Consider the following 13,549-nt stretch of genomic DNA (forward strand, 5'->3'; position numbering starts at 1 on the left):
AGAAAAAATAAAGTCTAATGTTATTAAATTGACAATTCTATTATACAGGAATGAAAACTTTGGCTATAAAGTAATTTTTCAATTTACGACTGGTTCTTATCCACGTAGCGAGCAGGCTGTATTGATAGTGTTGTGGAAAGATGAGAGGTTGTTGAAGGATTGTGGAGGCAGACACAGAGAGACACACTCAGATGGCTTACGTTGTAGTAACGTTCACTGATGATCGGGAGAAGTGACACCAGCAGAGCAGCAGTTCATGCGAGCACTGCCAACATCAATTCTGAGGATCCTCTCTTCCTGTTAGGTTTATATAATCCAGATTGCAGATTGTCTGTCTGTCATACTAGGTCATTATTAGGCCAAGATAAGGCATTAACATGGAGACAGGACTCAGACCTGTGGAGGTTAAAGTGACCTACTCTAACCTATAGCATAATTTAGGCATGTTGTTAAGGGGAAAGGGTCATTTTTCCCTCACAGATAGTTCATCACTGTCTTTAATCCAACAAGACGTTCCAGCTGTTTTCCAGCTATGTCCTTTCAAATCCTTGTAGTCTGCTCCATCACAATTAGTTCAAATCTTTATGTAAAATAAAAAGTCCCTAACTCCATGAAGAGGAATAGTGCATACAGTGACTAAAACAAATGTGCACAGGTATACGGTTCCTGTTGCCAGCAAAGGGCTTCATTTGTTTGACCCCCTGTAAGTTTTATTTTCATGCGAGTGTGACAAATTCCCAGGCTCTTGTCCTGTCTCACACTGGGACACACGGAAAGAGGCAGGAAGTATTTACCAAGAACAATTTATCCAATGACCATGAAGACGTGATGGGATTAAATATTTCCAGACAAACCTATTTTAGGGTAATAATCTAATATAGCTGCATGTCAGCTAAGAATGCTTACAAGTGGCTCAACGTGAAGTTCAGCACAACGGGACGCCTGCCTAATATGGAACAAGAAAAGCCGCTCTACTTTTGTGTAACTGGGGGTTTGCTTGGAGATTCCAAAACACAACAACAGGAATTTGTTCATTTCACCACGCTGCTTTTGTTCCTGCTGAACCCCGGCGTGCGTTCTTGGAGCGGGATCAATAGATTGAGTGTAATTCTTGTGCCTGTCAGCAAGAAAAATTTAATTTGTCAGCTGTCTTGGCAGTGTGTCAGGAAATGTTTGACTGTGCGACCCCGGGGCCCAGTAGGAGTGTGATATGACGGGGGCGTATATAAATGTCCGGGCAGCAACGCGGGGCCACAGTCTGCCTGCCTGCCTGAGGAGACTGTCACACACTCCTCAGACAAAGAAAAGGTAAGACAAAAGGCCATCTGCTGGGTGTAGTTGTACTTTGAAAGCATCCACAGGTGAGTGTGATATACTGCAAGCTGATGTGTTGCTGTGTTTTGGGGAAATAGAGGCTTTTAAAGACCTGAGGAGGGCTTCATATTCTGTAATCACACTGAGTGTGCAGGTTGTTTCTTTCTAGATTGAATAATCATCACATTGACTGTTTTTAAACAAAAAATAGGCATTTTAATTGAATAGAAAAAGCAATTTAATGCCTTTCCACTAGAATTATATCTTTACTGGCAACAGAAAACTGGAAAAGCATGTTCTAGTTTCAGGCTTTCACTGTAAACTGAATATAACTGAGCTTTGGACTATTGCTGATTGGTGAAACAAAAAAAAAAGTAAGACTTTGGATTGATTAATTGAATAAATCATTTACAGATTATTCAATAACTAAAGTATGATAAGTGACAGCTCTAACTGAGGCCATTATGTAGTTAGATAATACAGACGATAGATTATATATACTTAAGATAACCAACGAGCACGGACATTTATACATGCAGGAAAATGAAGTTAGTATTTAATAGATTTCTTGTTTTGTCTGTAAATATGTAGGACTGTAAAGCCCTTGATGAAATGATACACTTGTTATAAAACATAAGATGAACTGGAATTGGCTGCAGACTTTGGCTACATTTATCAGAAGTCTAAAACTATTTGCATCATTCAACACAGCCACTCATCGCCTGCTTTCATGGTAACTCCACATATGTAACAAACATTGAATCAGGCTTTAACCAGCATCTGAAGGGACGTGCATCTGCATTTGTAGGACAGCTAACAGGAACAACTGTAGGACTTGTGATTGGCCAAAGTGTACCGTCACTAGCTAGAGGCCTGAAAACAGCTCAGGAGAGGTGCAACAGTCTACTTTTCTCTCAAACTGCTTCCATCACAATATAATGAAAGCTATTGTTAACCTGTTCGGCCATTTTGTTTTCTTTCGTACGTTCCTACTCCTGCATACTTTGTGCTGGAGAAACCGTTCAAACATGAAAATGTTCAGCTCGCTGAGGACATGCAGGCTGTGACCTTTCACATATCTACCTTTTAAACCTTTTAAAATATTCAGCTGTGTTTTTTTTAAACATTTAACATAACGTTTGACACGCAGAAACACGTGCATGGTGCATTCAAAGGCCGTAGGAAATCCCACCCCTCAAATCATGGAACCTTAAACCTAAACCTATATATATATATACATACATATACATAGTGTGTTTCTTGTACTACGGGGTATTCTGTGTTGTGGGATGTACTGATGATGGAGTGATGATCTTTTATACTTCCATCAGTAGATTCAATGATCCAGTTTCTGACTCCCCCAACAGATGAATTTTCCAGTCCTGCCCTCCATCCTGCTGGCCATTTCAACTGTACATGCTTTCCAGTACACAGAGCTGGCGCAGTACATTGACAGCCATCAAGAGGAATATGTGGAGGTACAATTCATTTTTCCTCTTCTTCCTTTAGCAGCACTTAAATCTATTAGAATAATCTGCGCCGCAGAGATTGTAAATCCTATAGAGCATCAAATGTGCAGTAAAACATCCCTAGCTCTGATTTAAGAAATCATCTATAACCTTGGTGTGTGTTTTTAGACTCTGCGGGACTGGGTTGCAGTCGAAAGCGACTCCAGCAACGTCTTGAAGAGACCAGACCTACACCGCATGATGGATATGGTGGCTGAGAAGCTGAGGCTGATGAAAGGGACCGTAGAGCTGGTGGACATCGGAAACCAAGAAGTCAGTGAACAGAGCCCCCCCCCCCCCCGTCTTTAAGGAAACACTACAATACTGAGATATTAGAGCCTTGTATATAATCAGCACACTAATTGCCTGGTAAATATTCTGTATTTCAAACAGAGAGTTGCCTCATCAGGGAGGGTAACAGTGGCAAATGAGCTGCTAACTTCAAAAAGACAGCAGAGTGGTCAGGACTAAACCTACCTCCTCATTACTGACTGAGACACATCAAAGCTGCTTCCCAAACTCATTAGACATATAGTGTGTTTGAGGTCAGACTAGAGGTCAACAACATCAGCTTCACACCAGTAATTAGGACCAACACAGCTGGAAATGGTACTGCATTGTATTGTCTTAGTAAACGGTGAAAACAATAGCTGATCACCCTTCGACATCCGACTAGAGTGTGCTTATTATTATGGAACGGCACTTCTTATCCTGTAAGATAACCACTGTTATACACTGTTAGACAATCTGGATCACTTGAATTCCTTTGATATTTGGGACATGCACACCTAGACTGAGGTTGTGCAACAGATTCATTGCTGGTCAGGTGGATTTTACTGATGTAACACATAAAAACAAAGCACTGGCTGCACTTTAGGGTTCTATAGATGATATAGATTAACTTTATTTAACGCTGCAGCCATTCATGCTGATGCTAACTGTCCTTTAACGCCTGCAGCTTCCTGACGGGCAGACGTTAGCGCTGCCTAAAGTGGCGACAGCTCAGTTTGGCAGCGACCCAAACAAGCACACAGTGTGTGTTTACGGCCATGTGGACGTCCAGCCAGCGAAGCTAGAGGACGGCTGGGCAACAGATCCCTACAACCTGACTGACATAAATGGTAACTGCCTTGAAACTCCTCAGTCGTCATTACACATTCATGCTGTGCAGCCAAAAAATGTTAAAAAAAAAAAAAAAAACCCCACAGAACTTCATTTTAAATTCAAGTGGTTTCCAAAATTTCAGAAGATACCAAATGTGTCAGGCTGAATTTGGGTGACGTGTATAAATGAGAGCCCATACTTGTGTAATGATTCTTGCTCCTGCAGGTAACCTTTACGGAAGAGGAGCATCTGACAACAAGGCCCCAGTTTTAGCCTGGATCCATGCAGTGGAGGCTTACCAGGCCCTCAATATGGTAAGAGAAAGTTCACAACACCCCTGTTATATTAGTTCTGGCACTTAAATCATCATTGTCTCTGAAATACTTGAAATATAAAGAAGGGAAACAGAGAGATATGCCTCAGGAAAGACAGACCTAAAAATGAGTCCCACTTGTTTGATCAGACTGTATAAGTCGAGTTTAGCGGAACAAGCCGCACGCTGTCAGGCTAGTGAGGGAGGAGAGACTGTGCTTCTGCCAAACTAACGTGCAAAGTCACTGCTGCTTTTGCAAAGTCACTGCAGCAGTCTGTTCCTGCCACTTTGTGAAAAAATGATGTGTACATCAAAAGGCCTCAGCCAGATGCTGGATGCATTAAGGGGAAAGGAGCCGTGCGAGTGTTGTCAAGACGCAGCTAATGGCTCAAGATTTTGGAGACTGTTGTAAGTCTGTTGTAGCACCATTACAAATGCTCGTCATCCCAAAATAAGCTGTTTCTCAGATGAGAGTCTCCTCCAGCAGCTCATCCTCCACCCCGACCACATGCTGTCACTATCGCTTGCTGCCAGACAGATCTAATGGAGCAGCACCGTCTTCTTTCCTGTCCAACAGGAGCTGCCAGTGAACGTGAAGTTTGTCATTGAGGGCATGGAGGAGACGGGCTCTAACGGCCTGGACGCCATGATCCTGGCCCAGAGAGACACCTTCTTCTCTGACGTGGATTACATCATCATCTCAGACTGCGGCTGGCTCAGCAGACGGCCCGCCCTCACCTACGGCACCAGAGGCAACTGCTATTTCTATGCGGAGGTTGTGTCTGCGTGCGCACAGAGACACAAAGCATTTGATTTCAAATAAGCCTAAATCCTCACTCATACACATACTCTTGAAGTCATCGAGCTCTTCTTGGCGGTTTCATGGCAAAGGTTTCCTCTGGTGTCTTTGCAGGTTGAAGGACCTAAACAGGACTTACACTCTGGTGTTTACGGAGGCACCGTGATCGAACCCATGACTGACCTCGTTGGCATTCTTGGTGAGTGTATTTTGAGGCAGAACACACTCAAGGCAAGGCACCTTTATTTATACAGCACATTTCATTACATGAGACATACAAACATGAAGCATATTAAAGACAGAAAGACAATAAAGAAAACCACATACAGCCACAGTAGGGCCTCAGCGATGTGCATCATGCTCAGCCTGTATCATGTATAGAAGTGTGCATCAGTATTTCCCTATACACTCAAGAGAGGAGGTAGTAGAGGACCACTTTTATGATTTCATTTTCATTCATTAAACTCGATATTGCAAGTAAATGGTGCACATAGAATAAACTAAGTGAGAGATTTCAGGTCTGTGACAACTTGGATGATCATTATTTATCACTTAATAGTAACTATTATATATATTTGAATGATTGTGATTAATATGAATGCCTAATATGACTGAGAGGTCTCAATATATTTCATAAACAGGATGCAGTGTAGGTGTAGTTTAGGATTGTTGTGTACTGTAAAGTAAGACTCAATCCCTCCCTGCTCCCTACAACACATCAAATGTATTCTTTTATAACTTCCTGTATCAGACACACTGATCAGCCCCAGCGGGAAGATCCTGATTCCTGGGATCAGGGAGGCAGTGGCTCCCCTCTCCGATGAGGAATGGAAGATGTACCAGGACATCGAATTTGACATCGACAACTATAAGAACAAGATCGGCGTCAACCAGCTCATGTACAGCAACAAGGTATGAGTGTATGCATCTCGGAAATGGTGGCCAGGACAAGGTGGACACGACTGAATGAGTGACTGTCGCTGTACGCTTCCTGTAGGTGGACTTATTGGCCCACATGTGGCGCTACCCCACTGTCTCCATCCATGGCATTGAGGGGGCCTTCTCTGACCCTGGCACAAAGACTGTCATCCCTGCTAAGGTTACAGCTAAGTTCTCCATCAGACAAGTTCCCAACATGGACCCCGCTATGGTGAAGAAACAGGTAAAACAGGATGTGAACGTTTTGCTTTTTGTTAGAGTAAGCTAATAGTTTTATCTCATAAGACCAGACAAGGGTAAAAACCATGAAGCGTCTCCACTTACATTACACTTAGATTATTTTTGTATTACACATTGTCTGAAATGTTATATTTAAACATGCAAATGATGCATTATACAATTTAATATTCACTCATTTACATACATATGCAGAACGAATCCTGGATAAAGCCAGGTTCAAAATGATTTATTATTTCTTATTTCATAATAAAGACATTTTAAGGACTTATTAGAGCCAAAGGATTTTACAGAGGAAATGTTTCATATGTTTTTATATCATGTCATAAGTCATAAAATACTGTCAGCAGCCACAAAAACAAAACAATTTTCACAATAAAATGTTATGTAAATTAAATTAATTAGATAGATAGATAGATAGATAGATAGATAGATAGATAGATAGATAGATAGATAGATAGATAGATAGATAGATAGATAGATAGATAGATAGGAATAATGCTGGAAACTTTGGTGTAGTGTCTCTTCCATAAACTACCTCTGCTTTTGTCTGGTTGGTGCAACACTTTAGGTAACAGACTACCTTAACTCAGTGTTTGCCAAGAGGAAGAGTCCTAACAAGCTGAAAGTCACTATGGTGATCGGGGCCAAGCCGTGGCTGGCTGACACTCAGCATTCTCTCTATGAGGTTGGGAAGGCTGCTGTCAAGAGAGGTACCGAACACACACATCGCCTCACATTGAACACACATGACTGCATCACAATCCTCTAGATGCTTAAATGCTAAAATATACAAGTGATGGTAGTAGTAGAATAAATGCTTGTAATGTATTGTGTCTCTTTCTGATCCTGGAGTCCGATCTCAAACATTTTACATGTAGGTATATTCATGCTTCTCACATCAGTTATGGAAGTAAAGTACCAGTACCTCATATTTGTACTGAAGCACTTACTTGATCCCACATGTACAGTATATACTAGATGTGGCCTGGCCGTCAATTTGCAGAAGCTAATGGGGCGCTAATGATCCAAATAAAGTATAAAGAAAGACATCTAAGAAGTGATGTTTGATTTTTTTTCCCACCTACATTTCACAAAAACCCATCTGATTGGTTAAGTGTGGGCACTAAAACATGCGCTGCTTTATTGTTTTACTCTAAATGGGACCATCATTTCCAAAATGCGCTCATAAACTCATCAGGAAGGTTTTTACTGAGTTAATTAAAGTACGAAGTAAGATCTTTTTCTCATAGACTTCCACACAATCATACATCTTTTTGGAGTCGCACCTTGCTGGCCCACATTATTACTCTGGCTCGCTCATTATTACTTGGGCCTCTACCTGCTATTCTTCAGTTGACTTGTTAATCCCCTGTTTGCACTATAAAAACAAGAGTTTGATTAGTCGTCATTGTGGCTCTGAGGTTTTGAAACAACCTGCCTGAGGAAGTTAGTGGGCTTTAAACCACAGTTTTTACAGGGGTCATTTTATGGAGTTACTTTTTATGACTGCTTTTGGCTTCTCCTTTATGACTCTTACCCTCACTTGCTTTTATATTTCTTTTTATGTGCCTCTACTGTTTTGACTTTTTAATCCTTTGGAAAGTGCCCTGTAACTGAGAAGTGCTTAATGTGCTGCATGCAGGCTCGGTTAATGTCCATTCTCTGATATAAAATACAATATTCTTCTCAAGTTTTCAACATGGAGCCTGATCTGATCCGTGAGGGTGGGACCATCCCTATTGCCAGAACCTTCCAGGACGTGACGGGGAAAAGCATCATCATGATGCCCATCGGAGGCTTTGATGACGGGCTGCACTCCCAGAATGAGAAAATGAGCAGGTTCGACGTTTGTTTTACACATGACTCCTTTGTTTCGATTTCATTTTTACAGACAGCCTTTATTGGTTTATCTTTACTCTCCGTACTACTGAGTGTTAAGACGAACACAATTTGCCGGAGAGAAGCTGGGATTTAATCAGATGGAAAGAAGCAGGAATCAGAGCCTCCAGGGCTAACGCAGTCTTATCTCTTAATCATCCACATCCTTGGACTGAAATAATCCTTTAACCTAATATTCACAATATATAAAACACAAGATAATGAGGAAGCCAGGATGAAATGAATCGATAAAAAGGCAGACCATGCAACAGTCTGAAAAACAACGTGAACATGGGGCTGCGATTTAGGCTCTAAAACGGCTCTAAATATTGAAACAAAAAGCAGAACAGCTCAGACAAATCTGAGAGGTCAATTTAATTATACAGCCAGATAAAACATTCAACACCACAAGGACAAAGGCACAGAATCTGAGGAGAGAACAGGACAGATGGCTAAAAAGCTAAACAGGGTCACAGCAGGCCTTTCTGATTTTAAGATGGATGCCTTTGCAACCTTAAAAGCAGAAATAAAGACACATTGGTCCAATCCCAAAGTGTTTAGTGTCTAAGTCCTGTCAGCTAGTGGCAGCAGCAAAGTACAAAGAGGAGGGACAAACGGTGTTTGATGCTTTGGATCATTTTGAAGAAGGTGTAGCGTACGCGGTGGAAGCGTGCAGGAAGTGATTGTGAATGTGAAGGAGACTGAAGGAGATTTTTCAACCTCTAACCTGCGTCTCACAGGTACAACTACATTGAGGGAACCAAGTTATTCATCGCCTACCTGAACGAAGTGTCGCAGATTAAGAAGACCAGCGTGTGAAGCTCCGTGGCTTCGTTAAATGACCTCCTAAACCATTCCAGCTGCAGTGAGCTCTCCCTGACGTGGGCCTTGTTTTCTATTTCCACTGTGCTGTCATCTTTCTTTCAACCATTTTCATGTGTCTTGCCAAGCTTTTATTTATCTGCACCTCAAGCACCTCCTCCCTGTCTTTCTCTTTTCTGCTGCCTCTCTGTCCTCCTGTTTAGTTAGTAAAGTGTTCCTAAATAACGTCTAGATTATAACTCAGGCGAGGAGAGATGACTCAGTATCTATCTATCTATCTATCTATCTATCTGTAAGTGAATGTGATGTCTTTAGTGATCTCATGTTGCTGTTCGCGTCACTCACTTCGCATATGCGGCATATTTCTATGCTCCATATAATGTCAGACAGTACTGTAAGTGTGTGTGTGTGTGCCGTCTAGTAAAACCTGTACAATGCAAACATTGTGGTTTTTTTTGTTATTATGGGAAAAAAATGCCCAAACACGCAGGTATTGTTGCCTCAGTCATGAGACATTCATTTACCACTCAAACGTTCTGTATAGGAAGTGATAGTCACTGTACATGTGGGCTGAATCCAGCCATTGTCTGATGTTGGAGCACTCCACCCAAGACAAAGTCCTATTCAGGCAAATGCATCAACATCAATATGCTGGCAAACATCTAAATAGGTAATTTAGTCTAGAAGTTTTCATTAAATATGTGTTTGTCCTAATTTAACACGAGAAACAATAATTATAATCCCACATGTTTCAGGAGTGTCACTATGTCATTGAAAAACAAGATGAAATAAGACAAATCACTGCAATTCTAGATTATGTTTTGCCTTTATTTGAGAGCAGAGACAGGAGAGATGGATGCATATGAAATCAAACTGTCTGAATCAAACCACAGACATTGTGTTATTTGACCACGCTGCAAAAACACTATTACAGTATATAAACACTTTTTAATCATTTATATAATGAAGTTTTGAGCAAATACAACAACCATCTGTGACACTAAGTCACATGATTACAAATGAAAATAAGCTCACGACAAAACTAAAAATGAAATGACAATATAAAGGTAATGAGACACAGTGTCCTCCTCCTAGAATTACAAAGTTTGTAGGTAGCAGAGGATTGCAGGTGTCACCTCAGCCTCCACTTCCACCACAAGGTGAACTGCATGTTTGCCATATTCTAATCTACAGTGTCTGAGGGGGGACATCGCTGTGATCTTGTCCAGGTGGTGTCCATCCCCGCAGGAAGTGGAAGGGAGGGACCCTGGTGTTGTGAAGAAGCCGTATCTGACACTTCGGCGGCCTGATTCACAACACCAGCTGACCCTCCCCACCCACACACACACACACACACTCACGGTGCCGTAGCAGAGGACGGCACAGAGGCAGTGTGAAGGCTGGAGTCAGGAGTTCATCTTCAGTGGCTCAGTGACAGAAACAGGCCGCTGACGGGACACCAACCAGTGTTTACAGCTACTTTTTATTATTCCCAGAGAGCAGCAGGCACAGCGGAGCCACAGAGGAAAAAACAGACCCATAATCTGCCTTATTAGCATTAAAGTAGTGGACTGGAGATACTCACCTCTTCTCTGTAGTAGTGCAACTGACAGGGTTTAACAATAAGAAACACTCTGACTGACTGGAGGCTAATGTGGGACAGAGAGCAGCATGGGTGCAGTTCACATTGTCTTCACTGGAGGGCAGTTTAAATACAGAGAGAGAGTCCCCTCTCTGCTCACTCAGTGGAAGTGACAATCTGATGCCAAGTCAGTCTCACACCGCAAACCTGCAGAAAGTGAGACAGAAACAGGACGATTAATTTTCAGCTTTGAAGCTAATATAGCGTTTGAAAATTAGGAGTCTTGGAGAGCCTCACCAATCACATGAAACTCGGTAAAACGAATCTGTAAAATGCTCGAATCACTCCGAGCGCAGTGAGTGGTTATCTTTAGCAAACCTCTTACAAAAACTCAGCGTGACTGCTCAGTGAAACACAAGACAGACCTCAGATGTAACAGTGCTCTATTTGGTTGCCTATTTATAAAGTGCTTTGGTATTGAGGACAGGGCCGTGATGGAGCTGAGAATAACTTTGGTTTCACAGCGGCAAGCCTTAATCCACCTTGAAGCAGCCCGCTGTGTATGCAAACTGGAATCATGTCATGGTAAAGTGGGTTTACAGTAAAATCATCCTCAACGAAAGTTTCAGTTTGATATAACATGTTGTTTTAGTAAATAGATTCACTAACAGATCTGAGCGCTGAAATGTTTAATGGCAGGATTGTGGACACGCTCGTCTGTTGGGGTCACGCTGGTGTGGCTGATATCAAGTAATCTCAAATAACAGAATTCATTTTGAGTCATTCAATAAAAAGTAAAGGCTGAATTACACATAGACAACAACTAGTATGCAGCAGTGGTTGAGGAATATTCAGAATTTTTTACTTAAGTACCAAAAACACAAAGAAAAATACTCGATTGCAGGTAAAAATCTTGAATTCAAAATGTTACATGAGAAATAGTATGTGAGTATATTTTAAGTATCAAAAGCAAAAGTAATATTACACAAAATCAGTGTTTTGCTCCTATATATTATGTTATTGAATTATAATTTAGGAGATTAAGGGCCTTAATCTAATTCCCCCCTCAAACTGACACATTTCCTGGCACTAATTCCTATTTGACACACTGTTCGGTAGTTTACTAAAAACAGTGTGGTGTTAGTATGTTAGTATGACTATGAGTTATGTGAAGTGACTGCAGGTGTGAAATAAATGTAGGAGAATTAAAACGGTTGACATGTAGTGAAGAAGAAGTGTAAAGTAGCATGACGTGGAAAAACTTAACATCACTTAAAGATTTTGACCATTGGGGGGCAACAGAACAGGATGAACACATATTAGGACCTCGACCTCACTAATTTGGAGTTGTGTTTTTGTGTATCTGATAAATTTAAGGCCAATATTTACTCCACTTTGGTCTCCACCAACTCCTGAGAAAAAACATCTGGCTCTGTAGCTGCTAAACGCTCCACTGTGTTCACCAGCTTGTCTCTAACTGAGTCTGTTGACTGTTCGGTGCTGACCAGGTAAAACGCACAGTGGGTTTTACTGGAGCTGCTTCTCACTGAAAACAGCTGCTGCTGCTGGAATCAGGTCAATGAAAGTGGGTTGTAAAACCAAAACGAGGAGCGAAAGGTGAGGGGAGGCAATAATTTCCTGTTGATTTGCCTCTATTAGTGTAGAGAGTCATAGAGTTTGGCGTGGATTTTCAAGCAAGTTGTATTTGTACAGTACATTTTTCTTTTTCTCCAACCTGATGTAACAAAAACAAAAGAACAGTCAAACTCCTCCATTATCATTCTAATAATAACATCACGATGTCGTGCTGGAGACAAACCAGCAGCATCAATTAAAAATCAACGAGGCATCTACAAGAGCCAGACACCTAAAAACATTTCAAATATTTCTAGTTTGTTTGGAGAGAGGCACACTTCCTGCTCAGTGTCGGCCCGTGCAGCTTTATTGGGAAACGCTGCACCTTCACAGTGGGCGACTTCATATAATGAGGTTGCACCCAGCTGTTCGGGAGGCCTGTTGGACTGGAGGTGAGTGAGGTAGTTTACTGTACCGCTTGTGCTGCTAAGTTGGACCAGTGCTCACAATGTTCCAGCTCTTGTTGTGAAATTAGATTTAAATCATTTAATCATGGGTTTGTCCTTTTGCCTGGCCGGTCCAGGACAGGTCAGGCCTTTACTAATTCCCCCACAGTAATTCCTGTCACATTCAACATAATATCCCAGCAATACATTTCTCCTAATCCCTTTTTATCAGGTTCGCTGGCCTTTCTGGTCAATCTAATTGCCACAAAGCCCACATAAGGGCTTTTGTGCCAAAAGAAAGTTCTTTTATGGTTTCAATTAAACAGCTGGGCCGGCCCAGCGGAAGCTCTTTGCCGAACGCCAGTGTCCTTCAGACAAAGAATGTCACGGCGCATAATGGATAGAGACACTTTAGTGAGGAGGAAGGAAAGGAGGTGCAGAGTGTGGGGGAAAAAAGAAAACCCTCCCTGTCGCTCGCCTCACTATTTAGCTTCATTTCAGAGCCAAAGGTTGTGGAGTTTTTTTTCTTTGGAAAGGAGCACAAAGATTTAAGTAACAATCAGTGCTAGCCCGAGGGATTATGTGCTGCAGTGTGTGTGTGTGTGTGTGTGTGGGTGTGTGTGTGGAAACAGAGAAAGAGGCTCAGTTAAAGTGAATTATTTGAAGAAGTGTATCATAGTTTTCAGAGATGAAGGTGAAGGTAATCAAGGATTTGATCTCAAAGCTTTCGGGCAATGTCTTATTTTTGACGGCTTTCATTCATTTCTATTCTATTTCTATTCTACAACTCTGGAAAATATTCAGTTTGTCCTTTACTCTAACTCCTCATATTGAATCTGTTCGGAAGTCGGACTGAATGCCTCCATCACAGGCAGAAAGACCTCTGTGAACGGCCCGGCCTTCATCACAGCTCATTCATCCTAGTAAATCCAGCCACAGTGCTCCCTTGGTTTCCTCTAAATGTCAGAATTGATCTTCAGATTTTCCCTCCTGGTCTACAAATCTCTCAGTAGCCTCAACATGTTGAAC

At 41.7% G+C, this 13,549-nt stretch overlaps 1 protein-coding gene across 1 annotated transcript; it reads left to right on the forward strand.

The window, feature by feature from the left end:
* The first annotated feature begins 1,229 nt into the window (after positions 1-1,229).
* On the forward strand, positions 1,230-8,914 carry cndp1 (carnosine dipeptidase 1). Its single transcript, XM_070835688.1, is given in 13 exon segments — positions 1,230-1,259; positions 1,261-1,308; positions 2,682-2,792; positions 2,952-3,095; positions 3,781-3,943; positions 4,152-4,240; positions 4,817-5,014; positions 5,153-5,237; positions 5,790-5,950; positions 6,036-6,200; positions 6,786-6,927; positions 7,909-8,056; positions 8,836-8,914. Coding segments are annotated over 13 exon segments (1,563 nt in total).
* The last annotated feature ends 4,635 nt before the right edge of the window (positions 8,915-13,549 follow it).

This window comes from Pempheris klunzingeri, chromosome 8, assembly GCF_042242105.1.
Source record: "Pempheris klunzingeri isolate RE-2024b chromosome 8, fPemKlu1.hap1, whole genome shotgun sequence".
NCBI lineage: Eukaryota > Metazoa > Chordata > Actinopteri > Acropomatiformes > Pempheridae > Pempheris > Pempheris klunzingeri.